A 20,477-nucleotide genomic window follows, 5' to 3' on the forward strand; every position below is an offset into this window, starting at 1 on the left:
GTAATTTGTAATAAAATTGTCGGGCAAATGCAATTTGTAATATAATTTGTTTCAAAACGAGAAGATGCATTTTTATTTATTTTTTTGCTTTTTTGGATTCAAACTCGCGAGAGATGATACCAGCTAGAACGGTCGAAAAATTGGTAACCGGTATGCGTGTGGGGGGTGTATTGGGCTATGGCTATTGGACTTCTTATTGGGCTTGGGCTTGAAACTGCCCAATCGAATTCTGTGGTTTCCCAATACAGGACCCAAACCAAATCCCTCTACCGGGAAAATGAAGTTCGAAAATAATGTCACTTGAATTGAATGCAATGGTATACTATCAAAGTATAAATGGTATCCCTATATGCGTCACGTTACAAAACCTGATTTATTTTAAGTTATAAATAAACTCGGATAAGTTTCCCAGTCAAGTTCCGAGATTCACCAAAGGGTCTCGATAAGAATCAAAATCGAATTCCAGCTAGTTCACGACGCGCTTTTGACACGGGCTCTTGCACCAGAAAATGCACTTTAATGACTTGAAAGTTATAACGATCTGTCAATAGACTCTTATAACACTCAAAAGAGCCGATTGTGAAAACAAGAAGCATAGGCCTGCTGAGAAAGAGTAGAGGAGACGAACCAAACACCACCCCAGATCATATAAACTTTCAGAAGACAAAAAATAGAATTAAAGGGTCAATAAGAAAATAAATAAAAGCATCTAATATGTTGTAAAGTGGTCTAACCGAGAGTGTAGTAGTACTTAATACGCATGCATTTTAGAGTGGATCACTTAAATATGCAGTAGTATAGATGTAGTATAGATGTATTAATCCATGTGCACGTGAGGAGTTCATTTTTGCTGCAATTTTGGTAATGTTTAGTTTGTTTCCAGCCCAATAAAAACATGACACGTGTCCATCCAGCAAAATCAAAAATAGTTAAAAGATCGGTACTGTCCCCAATTATTTCTCTTTTTATTGCTACTAGCTACTGTGCACGTGGGATTCACAGACTTTTTTTTTTAAGTTTATAAATGTTAAATTACTATTTTACTCTTTAAAAATTTTAAAAATAATTAAAAAAATATGAAATGACCAAAATATCTCTACGTCCACACACCTTCACTATTCACTCGACCCCTCATTTTTCTATATATTAAAGATTATGCCCTCATCTTCCACGTCAACCCACCAGTCTGCCACTTCTTCTTCCTCGTTGTCGCTCAATCAATTGAACTATCGAGTGTAATGAAGCGAGCTGAAGAACTTCCTACAATATAGGACCATTTACCCAAGAACAAATTAGAAATTTCTAGCAAATTTGTGGTAAAAAATACCTACTTCACCACCCCCATTTCTACAATTCTCATTTCACTAATAAAAAAATCACTTAAAAGAAAATGCATGCTTTGTGAGAGCTGATTGCGGACTGTATCAACTCCAGAAAAAGTGAATAAGTAGCAAAAGTAAATGCCACTGTTTATGTAGTTGCCATATGTATTACTCTGGTTCGTGTACAGTGGTATATGATATTCGACTATTAGCCAAAATAATAATAATCGTAATAATGAAATTAAGTGTATTCCTTCAATTAATGCTAGTGATAATTATGAGTTTCCTGCTTATTTTTGTGAGTTTTGGAGGGATGATTAATCTTTTCCTCGACATAATAAAATGCAAGGCAGAGGTTGCACTTGGTAAGCTTAATAAAATCCTGAAAGCTCGGTTACTTATTTTGCAATCTAGTAGACTAGTAGCACTGTAGCACCAGCACCCAGCCACTGGAGTCTGGAGGTAGATGTGGCCTAGACCCTAGAGGAAGGTGGCCAATGATTTTTCCCACTTTCCCAATTATGCTGGTTACTGCTAAAATCTGCAATGGCCGAAAGGAGCAATTGCTGCTGCAAGATTTTGTAGACCAGGACTCCTTTTTTACTTCATTAAGGAGTGTACAGTGTTGTAGTCGACAAGACAATGAAAGATCTTCGCTCCACTGATTAAAGGTACTAACTTAATTTCCAATCTCGGTGGCTAGTTACTGCAGCATTGCACCACAAAGGGTTTTTGACTGTGCAAGTTGAAATAGTGCTTTTGTGAATACAGTTACAGCAGGGTTTTTTTTTTTTGAAATTTTAATGGGTTAGGCTGACCCAAACCTGTATTGATTTAAACTCTTGTATATACATACCCTTGAGCATCTTGCTGGACTATTACACTTAACCTTTCTTCCAAAGGCCCTATTCTATATTCCACACCCTCATTAGTTCTATTACAAGTTTTTGCCATGTAATCAGCAGCCCTGTTTACTTTCCTAAAGCAGGTTCATGCTCCCATTCAAGCCATAGTAATCCAATCAAAGTCATTTTGTTATATTGAACATTTTAGTTGAAAATAGTTTAAAAGTTTGCACAGTTACCACGGTTCAGTAATCCAAAGGTTCCCATTAGACAAATGCACATCATTTCTGCTTCCAATTGCACCACATGGTGAAAATGACTTGCAAAATTTCATATATAACGAAGTAACAAACAAATACGAAGCATTGTTTTCTATTTGGAGAGTTCTATTTTGGCAAAATTTGAGAGCAGATATAAACAGAGAAAACCTATTCCCGATAAATATATGCCGAGTTGTTTGCCCGCAGACAGTGCTCATCTGTAAAACGATGCCATAATGTACAGCATGACAGCAGTTGAAGCAGTGACAAACATTTCCTGTACCACACAAACTTTTCGTCAGATCCAGAACTACGAAGTAGAATCCACAAGGATGCAAGCTTGGCTAGTACACATGTGAACAGTAATAGTGTATGATGTGCTTGTAATATTCAACATTAATTTTATATGAACCGCTACCTGATTATTGTAGAGAAAGACAGGTATGTACTGGCCAAAGTACTCGATCAAGTTGAGAATAAAAGTAAAACCCTGTTGTTTTAATTCGTAGAAAAGAAACAAGGGTACAAGTATTAGAACAAGAGTAGAACATAAGCAAGCAAAAAAGAAATAACAATGAATAAAAATCGGCTCATGACAAGAGCTATGTAATTGAATAAAAAGTATGGTTGTTGAAAGAGTAACAATACAAGTAAAGGTCTAAGTAACACCGAGAACTAGGGGTTAACCATGGGTTAGAATTCAGTGAAAATCCTGGTCTATAATTCATTTACTTGAATTTGTATAATTTTACGGCTTCAAAGTTGCAAATTCCAATGGAGATAACCCTTAGCTTAGTGAGGGTCATACAAATGGCAAAGACACCAATGAACACATTAGCTAACAATTAGACCACTAGTAAAGAGGAAAATGTATAACTGAACTGTCATAGCTGTTGAGATGTTTAGTATAGTCCCACATGGGATGTTCAAAGCCTTGTGGTATAGCATAGAAGTTCCCGGGCATTTCCATTCATCGCCAATTGGTTTTGAGTTGGACGCTCCAAAAAATAACTATTCAAGCAATACTAAAATGTACTACATTCTTGCCAGCATTAGATATAGAGTTAACGTAAAAGTTTTGATGAAATTTTGATGCTGGAAGCAATCGGGATAATCATCTGACCCTATGACCTTACATTGAATGAGTCTGAGCATATGACCTACAGTGAACGAGTCGTGTTTCAACAATAAAAATATACCAAAGGGGCGGGAAACCTTCTGCATTAGACTAACCAAACTATCATTGTGTGGGAGGTATTCTAGCACCAAAGAGAAACAGAAAGCAACAGCACATACCACGGATGAAATAGCAATGGAGCCAAAAACAAGAGCCAGGGAACGAAGTAAGCGTTTTCCCATACGCAATCCTCTGCCGTCATCCTCGCCTTCTTCCTGTAGCCAATAAAAATTGCAAATGAACTGAATGACCAAAGTAATTATGTAGAAGGATTAGGGAATCAACTAAACTCATTGGAACAGATTGTGAATGTTAAAGCATCAGGCGCTCAGCCTAACTCACAGTATAAGTGGGTGAGACTTGCGGTTCAGAAGCTTTCAACTTCTCAAATATTCGGTAGACAAATATAAAAGCCAAAAACTGCAAAGGCTTCCATTCAGCACTCCGTTTGATCACTATCCACACCGTCTACATAAATCAAGGAAAAATTATTTTACCAGTAAATTGTACAGAGAAAAAGTTAAAAAACTAATAATAATTGCTGTTGGAAATGGTCTAGATAGGGATTGCTAATATACTTGCTCTCTCGGAAATCTATGACATTATTAAGAGATCCGGACTGAGTGCCCCCACTCGGTCATATTTGAGACATTCATATTTTTCCTAATAGAACACAGTATAAAAAATTCTGTAGTCTTGATACAAATGAAGCACTTGATTTCAAAAATAGAATCTAACCCATTTTCATCATTTACAGGAAGGAGAAAACCTAGAATGTAGTTCAAAAAAATAACAAGACAAAGGTGAATAAGATGCTAGTCATGTTGCAATGCCAAACAAAAGTGACTGGCATACCTATTGAAATTCCCTGGGTAGACTTGCAGTAGATTTCAATTAATTTGATCAACTAATTGCAATAAAAATTAAACTTCAACTGCAATAACTAAAAAGGACAGTACACAGTGAAATGATATTTTACGTGGAAAAAAACCCCCTCATAGGGAAAAACCCACGCACCACCTATCTCAGGTAATGGAAAAAACACTAGAACAAAACTTCAAGTTTTACATGTATAGAATCGAAGATACTCACAATGAGAAATGCATTATCCCAATCATGAACTCACCATCTTCTTTCCTCAACGTAATGCTCGAAGTCCCCAAGTCTTTCCCCTCTCGCAGGTGAAAGAACAATCCTCCTCTCGCAGGAATCACAAATTGAATTTAAAGTATTGGGAAGAATTCTTCACAACAAATAGACCCCGAGTTCTCGCAACAAGAAGTCGATTTGTAGGAAGTGGAGAAGTATTTCTTTTATCAAACAAACTTGATTCAAAACACAATTCGAAGAGATATGAAAATCAATCAAAATCAGTAATGCAAAGATCTCATCAAATATCAAGAGATTCGGAGAACAATTTTTCCAGAAAAAAAAACTGTCAGTAAAACCACTGTTCACGTTCTCCTTAAAAACTTCCTGAAAACCAAGTTGGTTTTCTCAACTTAACCCACGTCCTGTTTTTCCAAAAAAAAAACACGTTTCCAAAGCCCACTACTATTTTACTGTGAAATTACTTTTAAACCCATGCAACTTTAGAACCAATACAGCAGGACAAATTTTATTTAGAATAAAAAATCTTTAGGTTCAAGGAAAATAAATACTTCTCCAAAAACCTAAGGTCATCTAAGCCATACATACCTTAGATGTGATTCGATGAAATTGACACCATCAGCGAGCTCAATGTAACTTCAATCATGATGTCTTCAAGGTGAGTTCATAAAATTAATGCATATTCTCGAACCTATGTGACACGAAATGAGGCCAAACCTAATATGGGCGTTTCAATCTCCCCCTTTTGGCTCATTTCGTGACAAAACCTCACAAAGCATGCAAGCAAATAGTATCTCCAGACTTCCCAACCTAAAGACAAATTTGATTACATGGACTTAAAAAAACATACAAGTTCTTCAGTACAATTTCATCAATACTTGACAGAACCGAATTCCGGAAACAATAAGATCAGTGACCTGCACATAAAATAAACACTCAAACACATACATCTCCCCCTTTTTGTCACGAAAGGACAAAAGGTGAAGGTAAGTACCACAAAACAATCAAATGCAACGTGAAAGATAAGTAGCGGAAGCATTATCAGACTGAGCCAACGAAAAATGAACTCCCCGTAAAAGACACAAGTAGGGATGCATGTTCAGCTCACAAGAATCAGAACTCCCCCTCACTAATAGAACCATGAACAAACAAAACATGTAGCTGCAGGTGAAGAATTCTACAAACTAGTCCATGACCACATAAAACATTTACACAGCAAAAATTATGGAATAAGCATGCTGCAGGAAACCACACATTCGGTAGCAGAAAACCATGTTATCAACAAGTGTGGGGGTGTCTGGGGGCAGAAAACTGTGCGGACATGTACACTCAATACCACACAAAAAAAAACACAGCACAAACCGTACTCAATGCCCAATAAAATCGAGATTTGTATTCTTCATTACTAAACCAAGTAGTAATGTGTTCAGACAAAGTGAATGCATTGAAACAAAAAAATGAAAAGTGATTCAATGCAAGTTCAGTCTATAGATGCATCATATTTGAGAGAGAGCTATGAAAATAGTAATGGTCATATAACATATTGGGGAATGATCATGCAAGCCTTAAATAAAAGATAAAATCAAAGAATTATGCATAAGTGTCAAAGCCAGTTAACCCAACCAGGAGATATGATCGACAAAGTTGAAAGTTCAATACTAAGTATTGAAAAGACTATACAAATCACATCATATAGGCGAGATTCAATGTAAAATGGAATCATAAAAGACATTGAAGTCTCCATTACTCATAAACAAATCACGCATAAGTTCACACGTAGTGAGAATCATGTAGGTGCACAGGAAATCCTCGATCCACACAAAGTGATGATTGGTGTTAGCTAAGAAGTGTTTAGCATACCAACTAAAGTTTAGAAAATGTCATGGATACAAGGTCTTAACACTTGAGCCATTTTTCTTTTTGTGCGTTTGACCTACTTCTGTTTTTGAGGTGGCATGGCTTTGACTGCATCTTTTTGCACTGTTTTGCAACATGTACTACAACCGGTTTCCTTAGTTGTACACTTTTTTTTTTTTCTTTTCCGGCTCAAACTTATCATTATCATCGTGAACCATGCTATATGCTAAGCAGAAGATGATAGACAAAACACAATACTTAGTTTAGACCAAGCATCAAAAAATGTGGACGAGTGTGTTGGGCGTGAAACATGGATCCTAACTATGATAGAACTACGCAAGATACCCTCAGCAGACTCCAAAAATCAATGTATCGGATGATTTTTAATTTAAAAATGAATCCCGCTTATACAAAGCAGATGGCATAAAATCATCAATATAAAGCATTGAAAAATAACCTAAGCACAAAAATACCATCACGTCATGGGTACACCAAGCAAATATATATATATATATATATATATATATATATATATATATATATATATATATATATATATATATATATATATATATATACATTTTTCTTTTTTATGTTGGTGCAATGGCTAGGCATGATCAATTAACCAGTGTGTCAAATGAACAAAAATATTAACTATAGATCTGGTACACAAAAGATGCCTAACAAAACAAGTGTTGAACATGCTGTGACCAAGAATGAACAGAAGACTGACAAACAATGTAAGGAACATAAACTAGTTCAGAGTTGGAACCATGGAGACAAAAAGAACTATAGGCAACTAGGTACGATTCTGTGAAGGAGTTTCAATCAATGACACAAAGACCAATAGACGTCCTAAGGGATTCAAACCTAAGGGAATCTAAAGGCTTGGTAAACAGATCGGCTAGCTGTTTTTCAGTTTTGACATACTCCACACTAATCTCCTTTTGTTCAACTAACTCATGAATGAAATGATGACGAATGTCTATATGCTTAGTCCTAGAGTGTTGAACAGGGTTCTTTGTTATGTTTATGGCACTAGTGTTATCACCGAAAATTGTCATGGTTTCTTGCTGAATCCCATAGTCATGAAGCATCTGTTTCATCCAAAGAAGTTGAGCACAACGACTTCCAGCTGCTATATACTCAGCTTCGGCTGTGGACAGGGAAATGGAATTCTGTTTTTTACTTTGCCACACAACAAGACTATTCCCAACATAAAAATACCCACCTGATGTGCTTTTTCTCTCATCAACATTTCCCACCCAATCTGCATCAGAGTACCCAGCTATCTCAGAATTAGTCTCAGTAAGGTACCAAAGACCATAATCCAAATTCCCAAACACATAACGAATAATGCGTTTTACAGCAACTAAGTGTGACTCTTTAGGTTTAGCCTGATATCGAGCACAAGCACCAACACTGAAAGCAATGTCAGGACGACTCGCCGTCAGATACAGTAAGCTGCCAATTATGCTTCTACTCTAGCCTAGTAACAGGAGCAAAGGTCTCATCAAAATCAATACCCTCAACATGGGTGTACCCCTGAGCAACCAACCTGGCCTTATTTCTGACTATGGTACCAAACTCGTCAGTTTTATTTTTGAAAATTCACTTAGTACCAATAACATTAACATCCAAAGGCCTAGGAACCAAGTACCAAACATCGCTACGGACAAACTGACCTAGTTCTTCCTGCATTGCAAGAATCCAATCTTCGTCATTAAGAGCTTCAGTAACATTTTTGGGTTCTATTAAAGAAACATAGCAAACATAATGAACAGTATTTTTTATTTTGCTCCTAGTCTGCAAATCAGCATTCAAATCACCAAGGACATCACCAACTGAATGGTGTTGTTGGACCCTGGTTGAGGCATGGTCAAAAGAAACCAAAGGGGCAGCAACCCCAACAGGTGTAGCATGTGTAGAACTAGTGACTTGGGACTAGTGAGCACACTACTGGGAGGAGAATCCAAAATACTAGAGTTCATGTGAGTCTGAGAATCATGACTAGGTGTACTACTACTAGATGTGGCAGCAGCAGGCGCACTAGACGGAGGTACAAAGACAGATGTAGACGGACTCATATCAAAGACACCATCATCTACAATAGCATCATTACACGGAGCAAGCACAAGAGTATCATCAACAACAACATTATACAACTCCATAATAGTGTAAGTGCGCTCATTGTAAACTCTAAAAGCACGACTATTAGAAGAATACCCAAGTAAAATACCTTTATCACCTCGGGTGTCAAATTTCGAGAGATTTTCGTGATCTCTACACACATAGCAAGGACTACCAAAGATACGAAAGTATTGAACATTAGGTTTCTTTCCATACCAAAGCTCATAAGTTGTGTTCAAAGTGCCAGGGCGAAGGTAAACTCTGTTAATAATGTAACAAGCAGTGTGGACAGCCTCCGCCCAAAAATCTTTAGCAAGACCTTTGTTAGGTAGCATAACTCAGACCATGTCTTGAAGAACTCGGTTCTTCCTCTCAGCCACCCCATTCTGTTGAGGCATACTGGGTGCAGAAAACTCTTGCCAAGTGCCATTTGCAATGCAATACTCAATCACACCAGTTTCTTTGAACTCACCACCACAATCACTACGTATGTGTGTGATTTGAGTGTCCTTTTCATTCTGAATTCTCAAACAAATACCTTGAAACTCAAGAAAGGTGTCAGACTTTTCTCTAAGAAAAGCAACCCATGTGAAACAAGTAAAGTCATCTATCATAACCAGAATATACCGCTTACCCCCTAAACTAGCAGTGTGCATTGGACCCATGATTCCAAGGGCAGAGTGGTGGTAGCATGCGTGACTTTCTTGTGTGGGTTTCTAATTTGTTTACCTATCTGGCAAGGTCCACAAACAACATCTCTCAGCCTACCAAGCTTGGGACTCCTCTAACCAACTCATTTCTAGTGATCTTATCCAGATCCTTGAAATTGATGTGTCCCAAACGTTGATGCCACAACTGAACCTCATCTAGTTTAGCTACATTGCACCTATTTGACAAGGGCTCGTGATAAATTGCATAACAATTATCAGCAGTTCTTGTTCCTGTGATCACACACTGTCCACTAGAGTTTGAAATAATGCATTTATCTTTTTGAAAACTGACAATATGACCATTGTCACAAAGTTGGCTAATACTAATGAGATTAGCTTTCAAACCTTTAACAAGAAGAACTTGTTGATCTGTAGTAATCCCAAGGCCATTAATGGTGCCTTTGCCTATGACTTGTGAGTGACTACCGTCGCCAAAAGTGACATTACCTCCTTTGAATGGAATTAAGTTGTGAAACTTTGTAGAATCACCAGTCATATGATGTGAGCATCCACTATCTAAATACCACCGAGTGGACTTCCTAGAAGCATGAAGAACAGTATCAGCAACATTGCCCTTTAATTGTGGACCAATATCATCTCTCCTCACCCAAACTGCCTTATAAGATTGTGCAGAAACACGATTCTTAACACGTGGTGGGGCAGGTTGCATGAGAGGTGATGCTTGATTCACACTCCTCTTTTTGGTCGTCCTCTTATTCTTATTCCAAATCGACTTAGTCTTAGCATGTGAAGGAGACCAATAATAAGGATATACATGCTGTTGAAAAGGCACAAACGGAGACCAATAACCATTTTCATAAGAATATGGATCTTGATAATTATAAAAATTGCCCCAACAGTATGAAGTAAGATGCCCCTTCCTACCACAAGCATAACAAGTAAAAATCCTTTTACCAGAAGAAAATTTTAGCTTAACAAAAGGCTTTTGTGAAGGAATTTCAACAACATTATTCTTATTCTTAGTGTTTGGTGAGGGCAAAACTATTGGATTTTTTGCTTTCACAAAAGTGGTGATAGAAGAGGGATTAGACGATGTACTAGTTTTCTCAATATATCCCAAACCCCTTTTATCAGCATTTGGTTTGCCTACACCAAGCATCTGGTCAAGCTGTTTTGAACCATTACTGAAAACCTCGAGCTTGTGTTGAGTAGAGACTAAGTCAGCTTTGGATTTCTCAAGAGAAGTCAAAGCTGATTTATATCTCTCCTCAACAACATTATGCTCAACCTGGAGGAAATCAATTTTAGATTGAAGTTGTTGTTTTTCCTTTTCAAACAATTCAGATTGAGTAGAAAACTCTTCAGCAGCATGCAAAATTTGTGCATTAAGTGTATCAATTTGGACTAGCAAACTCTTGTTAGCTTTGTCAAGTTTGACACACTTAGATGCAGCCATGGAATACAACTCAGCCCAATCCTTTGTAGCAACAATAGAGTCATCTTCAACATCATCATGGCTACTAGACATACTAACTCTATCAACATCCTCAAAGTGACTACCAAGACTAGTCATAAAAGCAACATAATTAGCAGAAACAAAATCTTGGGAATCGTCAATATCAGAATCATCTCACCCATTACTCTTATTTTTACCATATTGGCAATTTGGCATTATGTTAAGTATACTCCCCACTTGTTAAACAAATGCTTCTTTGTACTTTTCTAGGTCTCTTTGTTGCATTTAGCGGACATTACTGAACAGGGTGTAACGTTTCAGGTAAACCTTTTTGTTTGCCATTTATATGTCTGTTCACTCTGTTTTATTGTTGCTATTACGTACTTGATGTGTATCTGCTTTTTAATTTGAAAATTCTCCCAAATTAGTACGTTGAAGAGGTATCAAACTATATCCTCCATATAGGCTTGCTTATATTTGCTTATATTTTACATAATGTAATTTACGTGTTAGTAAATTTAATATACCACGTCTCACATAAGAGAGTTAGCACGACCCCTTTTCACTTTGTGTTCTACTTCTCCTATAGAGGCTGTCACGTGTTGGCTGTCTTTCTTGTAATTTGTATGATTTTTATATGTTACTTGATTTAATTGTCTCATTGATACTTATATTACTAATATTTCTTTTTGAATTTTAGTCACCTGTCGATGGAAAACCAATGCTCCTGACGCCTGAGGAATCAATACAAATTCAAGTATGTATATTGGTTCTAGAAACTACACATTGTGACTTTCTGCGAGGGTACACTCTCTTGTGGACCTCCTCATACTTGCATTAATAAACCAATTCCTTTGCATATGACCTATCATGTAGACGATGAATAGGGGGATAGAGAAGAAGTGAAATGCGACCAATATGACTAAGTTATAACTGAGGTGTAGAGATTATCAACAAATGAGTTTCATTCAATCAAATGTTACTGCAGTGATTGCACCTCTCTTGTCTGAACTGAAAATTATAGTCTGCTTGTTTATTTTTTTTCCTTTGTGCCGAGTCCTGTTTTGGCATGGCTGACACGGACACACGACTCAGATACAACACCGATACTTCTAGATGAAGACAGGGATGATAATGTACCTTAAATAAGATAGATAAAATACTAGAATTGAAATCCTGTAAATACAAAACTTTACTTATCTTCTTGTCATATAATTTCTTTAATAAGAAAATTTAAAGTTAGATTGAATTTTAGCTGTGTCCATGAATCTGATTTTTTAGACCATGCCGTGTCCGAATCTATGTACCGATGTCTAAATCGGACACTCGTACCCGTACCAATGCAACACAACTTGCATACAACTGCTGTTGCGAAAAATATAGTCTGCAAAGGTTTTTATGCACATTGCTTCGTTCAAATTATGTAGGTTTTGTGAGTTGGGAGTGTATTTACATTTTGTCAGTATTGCGTTGAAGAACTGTTTGCACACCTTGGTTAGTTATTTTATAGTTATGTACAAATCTATTTCAATTCCTACTAAATGGTGACGTCTGTTTATATGGTCTTTAGCTGAACAAAGAAACTTCAATTCTCATATCTTCAAAACTTAGTTATCTTTGTTGATTCTCAAGTATGCTCATTTTCCTTTTTTTCATTTTTCCTTCCCTGCCCTTTCTCCACTGATTGTGTTGTTTAATTTGTTTTTATTTGTTTCATCCATGACCGTGGCGATGGGACCTTGGCCAATCACTATAACTTAGTAATCTCTGTTGATTCTCAGGTAAAGTGAAACAGGTAACATCTCTTCTCTTATAACTCAGTCTCTTTGATTTTCCATGTAAAGATTCAGTTCCTTTTAAAATCGTTTAGCCAAAGATGAATTATTTGTTTTCTTCTATGTAAAGGTTTAGTCTGGGCTTCTTCTGGTGTTGTTACAGGTATTTATTTGCTTATTTATTAAGGGTTCTATTTTTTGGTTTTGGGTTTTTTGAAAAATATTAATTTTGATTGATTTGAGTTTTGATTTGGTTATGGTACTTTTACAGGTATCTTAGTGCAGGTAGCATTTCAGTGGCTATTGTTTGTTCTTTGATTTATTAGTGTTGTTACAGAAAGTTGCGTTTATGGAACTACCCCAATGGCCTATTTTGGCAATAAGGTATTTTCACCATCTATATCAATTGTATATCCTCAGTTTTATCCTCATTTTGTATTGTATTTGGTGGTTATTTGTCCAATATTACACTTAAAAGAAGTTAGGATATGAGTTTGCTAATAAAGGTTAAGTTGAGAAAAATTAAGTATTTGTAGAAATGACCATAGTTATCATCTTGGACTCAGTCCACAAAACATTTGGTTGCCACTTCGTTAAAACTTTTGCGCTACATCTTGCAGGAGTGCAATGAACCTTTTTCACTTCACATCTTCTATGTCTTCGTTCGCCTCTATCAGAAGACATTGCTTTGCACATTTGGACCCACGAGAATAAGATTTCAACGAGGAGAGTCTAGAAGTGAATACAATCGTTTATTGTTTCACTTCTAAATTATCAATTTCTTCTTCCCTTCAGTATATATAGTCTTTCCTACTCTCTATTTAATGAATTTAAAACAGACAATTACATACTTCTTTGATGAAGTTTCCTCAAGGCTCGGGATTTACGATAATGACCTTGACATTGGCGAATGAGGATGGGGTTTATGGAAGAGTTATGATTGTCAACAATGTTATTTGTATTTTCACTACTTTTTTTTTGTACTTGCATACTTTTGTGGGTGCTCTTTTTGGTACTGTTTTGATGTCCTCATTCAAACCACTGGTGGAAGTCTGACATATTGTTATTATTTCATTTGCTTTAATTGGTGCTCTTCTATGTTTAAGTCCATTTAGATGAATGAGTTTAGAGGTTCTGTGCAAATCACTACCGGATTTATTGAATGAGAACTGTCTGTGCAGCCTTTTAACAGGATCCAAAACATTGGAAAGTCGTCAAATAATGGGGAGGTTCTGTCCAAATTACCCCTGAGGTGGTTCAAGTTAGTGTCATGTCGAGTTTCTCAGCCTAATAATCATTCTTGACCTTGAATGGAACAATAGCCAATATAATACAATCAAACTGGGGGGGGGGTGGTTTCAAGTTTAGACTGCTTCTACAGAGTTAGTGTGGCAAGCGACTCTATATCAGTGCCGTACGGCACGGGCATACCCTAGTATCAAAAGAGTCAGTGTCATGAGTCAATTCTACATTAGCAACATCCTTAAAAGAACAAGAATCACAATTTGAGCACTTGAACGCTAAATTTTTATTCTTTTGAGGATTTTCCAACTCAAGCTCAAGTTCAAAAGTTCGCAACTTACCTGCAAGGGTTTCCATAGACATGGACTTGATGTCATGTGCCTCTTGAATAACATCTTTGCGAGACCTGAAACTCTTAGGCAATGACCTCAAGATTTTGCAAACTACTTGAACATCATTATACACTAAACCCAAAGCCTGGCTAGAATTTATGATATCTTGTAAACGAATAAAAAAATCATCAAACGACTCATTGCCATCCATTTTCATGGTCTCAAATTTGGTGGTAAGCAACTCAAGCTTACTCTCTTTAACATGACCATCGCCTTCATGAGCAATCATAAGCTTATCCCATGCCTCTTTCGAGGTTTTGCAAGCTGAGACACACCTAAACTCATTGGGATTCAAGGCCATGAAAATAGCACTAAGACCCTTACTGTTATAAACAGACAATTGTTTCTCAGTATCATTCCAATTGTTTCTAGGTTTAGGAGAAATCACAGCAGCGGCACCTGAACCTACAGGTTCAGTTGGAGGATTCCAACCTTCTTCAACTGCTAACCAAACATCTACTCCTAGGGCTTGAAGAAAAGCTTCCATACGAGCTATCCAATAAGGAAAGTTCGTCCCATCAAACAAGGGAGGCTTATTGGCAGTACCAAACTTATCGGAATCCATTGAAAATTCTCCCGGGGAATTAGGATCACCACTTAGGTCGTAAAACCCTCACAAGTGGTTTGGCTCCAATACCAATTGAAATTCCCTCGGTAGACTTGCAGTAGATTTTAATTAATTTGATCAACTAATTGCAATAAAAATTAAACTAAAATTGCAATAACTAAAAAGGATAGAACACAATGAAATGATATTTTACGTGGCAAAAAACCCCCTCACAAGGAAAAACCCACGCCACTACCTATCTCAGGTAATGGAAAAAACACTAGAACAAAACTTCAAGTTTTACATGTATAGAATCGAAGATACTCACAATGAGAAATGCATTATCTCAATCATGAACTCACCATCTTCTTTCCTCAACGTAATGCTCGAAGTCCCCAAGTCTTTCCCCTCTCGCAGGTGAAAGAACAATCCTCCTCTCACAGGAATCACAAATTGAATTTAAAGTATTGGGAAGAATTCTTCACAACAAATAGACCACGAGTTCTCGCAACAAGAAGTCGATTTGTAAGAAGTGGAGAAGTATTTCTTTTATCAAACAAACTTGATTCAAAACACAATTTGAAGAGATATGAAAATCAATCAAAATCAGTAATGCAAATATCTCATCAAATATCAAGAGATTCGGAGAACAATTTTTTCAGGAAAAAAAAACCGTCAGTAAAACCACTGTTCACGTTCTCCTTAAAAACTTCCTGAAAACCAAGTTGGTTTTCTCAATTTAACCCACGTTCTGTTTTTCCAAAAAAAAAACACGTTTCCAAAGCCCACTACTATTTTACTATGAAATTACTTTTAAACCCATGTAACTTTAGAACCAACACAGCAGGACATATTTTATTTAGAATAAAAAATCTTTAGGTTCAAGGAAAATAAATACTTCTCCAAAAACCTAAGGTCATCTAAGCCATACGTACCTTAGATGTGATTAGATGAAATTGACACCATCCGCGAGCTCAATGTAACTTCAATCATGATGTCTTCAAGGTGAGTTCATGGAATTAATGCATATTCTCGAACCTATGTGACACGAAATGAGGCCAAACCTAATATGGGCGTTTCACCTATAGTACCAGATGAAATAGTAGATATTTATCCCCTACATGTATCGAAATTCTTAGAACTGGTTGACCCTATCTTGCTGATGGTTATTCACAAGAACAGACCCAGAGAAGAAAATCAGGTTTGCACATAGCTACATTCTATAAAGATTGAAGGACCCTAGCCCGTAGGCTCATCAACCCCAAAGGCTTACATTGCCCGAAGACTCATCAACCCCGAAGGGAACCTAGCCCGAAGGCTCTTGCCGATGCTCCATTTTGTGTAGACCCAACCGTCTCCACCTTGTCTATGAAGGCTTGCTTTCGCTCCGTGGTCCACCTATCGTAGCAGCACCCTGTCACTAGCCCGAAGGCTCACCTGGCCGGCCCAAAGGCCCATCACATAATTACACAAGAAAGAAACCCCAACCAACGGAATTCAAACTTGCAACCTCTACCATGAGGAGAGGGGTACACAACCAATTGAGCTAGAAGCTCTTGTAAAAAAAACGTTCTATAAAGATTCTTTTTGGTGATAGAAATTCCCCAATCAGGAAGCACGCTGATTTATAAAACCAAGTAGTGCAATCAAACAAAAAAACACAACTACAAATTAAAGTCACTAATTTCCCGAAAGAAAAAGATCATAAGCACTGGTTTTGGACTCAAATCTCCTGGAAAACGAAGTTCTCTGTATAGCAAGATATGAAAGGAAAAAAGATTGTTGTGAATGTTACCAGTGGAAATGGTTTTTCCATATTAAGTCTTCTACCACACATCGATTTTGACATTGTAAGTGTCTAAACTTACTTAGTGACAATCTTTGAAATCCAACCTTATTCCATGCTTTTCTATTGGTAATTTGTTGTCATTTGCAATTCTCAACAGAAATTATATGGGCATTATGGAAGGAATTGACTAAGAGGATATTTGAGAGGAAAGGGACCGACTGGATGACTATTTAAGGCACACCACTGTACTGTGATTAGGCTTATGGAGAGTGATGCTAGCTCTTGGATTGTAGAGCTCACATTAGTGCCTTGCTAAGGTAGTTTAGCTAGAGGTGAAAGGCATGTCTACTACCCCCTCTTCCTGATTAGATTTTAACTCTCAATTATGATACTTACGATATTTAGTTTCGACAAGTCCTATGGCCAAATTTATTCTTCGACCTAGCTAGTGTTGACAAACCAAACATACTTGTGCACAGTCAGGAAAATAAATAACATAGATAAAATGAAAAAGTAAGACATGATTATATGGAAAAGAATGATAGACATCTTTGAAGTCAAGTGGATGATATTTGTAGTCTAACCATGATTTGTGGTAACTAACTAAATAATAACTTAAATTTTCAAAGTGATGTTGATTGCTTACAAATAGAGCAGAGATTCCCAAGTTAATGCGCATGTCTTGTTCATTGGACTTGGTAAACCTGCAACCAAAAAGTAAAACTATAAAACAAAAGTATCACCATGCTGATGTGAATAGCGAGGATGTGTAGGAACATTAAGTAGGTAGACCCTTCTTTTGTATAGAACAAGGACACCCATTTTTTAGGAACCCTCCGAGTTGAAAACCTCAATTATACCTGTGTTTAAATACATGGAAACACTCTTTGGTCGGATTGTGTACCAGATTATCTGGTTATTTTGGTCAGTATGAAGGCAATGGACACCCTTTTTCAAAGCTGACACACATCATTGACTCATTGTTAAACTGTTTCTATAAAATATCCAAGGGGCCCATTTGTTCCTCTTCGATCCAATGAACATAGTGCGTCTGCAGTTCTGCATTGTGTTCTTGACCTCCATCTTAATCAATCAGTCAGAAACTTTTTAAATTATGTTTTGGTTCTATTCACACCCAATGCCACATAGAAAGTTGAGTTTCAGTGTAAAATTTAGACTTTCATCCTATGGTAAATAATGTTAATTTCTCATACAATTGTTGAAATCAAGTCGCCAACTGATACACACACATGCATATAAGACACGGGGTTCAACACATACCTTGGTCCCCAGGGTACAATTGGCTGCTTGTCAGCATACTTGATGTCTTTTGAGACCTGTATCACAATCATCCAAATATTATATCAACCAAAATCAAAAGCTAGGATATATCATAAAAATTATTGTAATAATAGCACCTGATATGATTCCTAGAAGAGATAAGTTACTACATATGGGGGGCTAAATCTTCAGGACAAATAACAAAACCAGAAAAGAAGATAAAGAACAGCATTATCAAATACCCCTGAAATTCTTACCCAACCACGACCAGCGATTTAGATGATTCCTACGTCCAAGTTTAACAAGAAATGATGAATAAACCATACTATCGAAAATCCCAATATATAGTCTTCAAACCCAGCAACCATAAGGTTTGGAACTTCAAATTAAACAAAGTACAAAATAACCTGTGTTACATCGGACACACACAGACACATATTGTGTGTGTTATAACTTAGTTTTTGATATTTCGCCGTGTCAGATACGGACACACGTGTCCGTGTCAATGTAACTTAGGAAATAACAATAGCAAGTACTCAAGAAGACTGGAGTTCTTTAAAAAAATGATTAGTAGCACCAATACAGCCTTTCTCTTTGGAGTTGCTTAAGAAGGCTGGGAGGCACCAGCGATCCTAGAGCAGATTCCATTAAATAGAATATCATACCCCATAAAACAATTCAAAATATTAAAAGAAAAAAACATCTCACATGTACTGATGTACATAACGACTTCACCAAAGAAATAGAAGATTTGATCTACAACACAAACCAATTCCAAAAACAAAGACCTAATAGACAAATGGAAAATAAAATAAAAGAAGTGCGCAGACGCACTTGGCATGAGAAAAACAAATGGATTGTTGCTAGTCATAAAAGCATGTAGCAGAGAACAAGGTCTGCACCAGAGGAAAGGAATATCAATACAAAACAATATGACATCAGTATCTCAAATGCCAAGCAAGATTTTAACGGAGTTACATAAACTGAAGTACTTTATTTGATGAAATGAAGTACTCACTATTCGACCAATCCCACACTTATCTTATATATAATGTGAAACCCTGTTTTTGTCAATTAGGCCCTGTATTTTCGGTTTTAGGTCAAACTTTTTAATCCGAAGGGTACCCGAAAGTCTGATGAAAAGTTCAGCTTTGCATTAACCTTCTCCAAAAACATCTATTTAGAAAAGTTCAAATTTAAAAATAATAATAAATAACAAATAATAATAATAATAATAATAATAATGACAGAGGTTTGTGTCAGAAAACACCTTAAAAGATCCAAAGGTAAGCCCCTTCTTTCGATTTGTTAGTTGTGCCATCATAACTTTATCATATGCTCTTTCTATCTGGAAAAGACAAATGTACCTAAAAATCTTAAAATCAAATCAACATTTGTACTTACAAAATGCAAATCGATAGACTACACTGAAGCATTAAACCCAACCTAACTTACACGATTTGCAGTTGCTTCATCACCTCTTCTCTCTGCTTCCTTGCGTTTTCTTGAATACGCTGTCTTAATCGTATCAAATCCTTCTACGGGACTCACCCCAAGAACCTTAAAAAAAATTATAAAAATAAAAATGTATCAGCAAGAAAAGGCAAATGCCAAGTAAATATCTTTTTGTTTTTTTGTTTTTTTTTTATCAAATTCACCTCATACGGGTTAGAATCACCATCTGGACTAGAACTTCCCGAAGGAGACGCAGCAGTACAAATCACCTTAAGCTTTTGCACATGTCTTCTAGGAAACCTGTAAAGTCCAAAACCCTGCTAATAGTCAATCACTCAAAACTCCCTGTCATAAACAAAGCATAAATAATACTTATTTCTGAGTACCAACATACATAATAAAACATTTATCATCAATCAATGTATACAATGTCCAACACGCTGAAACATAAAAAAATTAATTTGTAACTTTTTTATCACTCAAATTTTTACGATTGTATTAAACTTTAGTGAAAAAACAAATGTCCATACACATATAAGTGTTGAGATGGTAATTTAAAGTGAGCTAAAAAATTATTAAAATTCTGAAGAGAGTGTTTTTACCTGACACGTGAGGAGCTAACATTTGAAGCAGACTTTCCTTTGAAACAATTTATTTGAGACAAGTGCGGTTTAGGGCATTGTAACACGTTCGAAATTGTCAACGCCATTCTTATTCTTTTAAGGTTATAAAAAAAGTAAGGAGTCGAAAAAAGTAAGGATTCAAATCTGCTTCTCTCTATCGAGACTGTCTACACTCTACAAGTAGGGGCAGGTAATCGGGTCGGGTAGACCCGAATCCGACCCGACCCGATTACCGAATATATCGGTTCGGGTCGATTTTCATATCCGTTTATATATTCGGGTCGGATTCAAATTCGGTTATGTCGGATTCGGATATAATTTTTGGGCTTTTTTTGAATTTTTAGTGTTATCCGATCGGATTAGTCGGGTTCGGGTCAGGTTCGGATATTAAATTTCGGATATAATCGGGTTCGGATACTATGAAATTATTCGGATTCGGATATAGCCATATCCGACCCAAAATATACCTCTTGTTTAGCCATCTTAGTGGACTAATAGTGCTTATAAGTCATGTTTTATGATTCTACAAGTGAAAAAGATAGTTT

General features: G+C 36.6%; 1 protein-coding gene across 1 annotated transcript; it reads right to left on the reverse strand.

Moving 5' to 3' along the window:
- Positions 1-2,411: 2,411 nt before the first annotated feature.
- Positions 2,412-20,090, reverse strand: CJD1 (Chloroplast J-like domain 1). The gene is made up of 10 exons (XM_086582426.1): positions 19,912-20,090; positions 19,513-19,609; positions 19,310-19,414; positions 19,125-19,202; positions 17,855-17,910; positions 17,220-17,277; positions 3,947-4,072; positions 3,724-3,819; positions 2,846-2,917; positions 2,412-2,704 (listed from the first exon to the last, which is right to left on the reverse strand). Exons 1-10 carry the CDS (start codon positions 20,016-20,018, stop codon positions 2,642-2,644), a joined length of 858 nt encoding a protein of 285 aa, XP_086438552.1. The 5' UTR covers positions 20,019-20,090; the 3' UTR covers positions 2,412-2,641.
- Between the last annotated feature and the right edge of the window lie 387 nt (positions 20,091-20,477).

This window comes from Coptis chinensis, chromosome 2 (genome assembly GCF_015680905.1).
Source record: "Coptis chinensis isolate HL-2020 chromosome 2, ASM1568090v1, whole genome shotgun sequence".
NCBI classification, from domain to species: Eukaryota; Viridiplantae; Streptophyta; class Magnoliopsida; order Ranunculales; family Ranunculaceae; genus Coptis; species Coptis chinensis.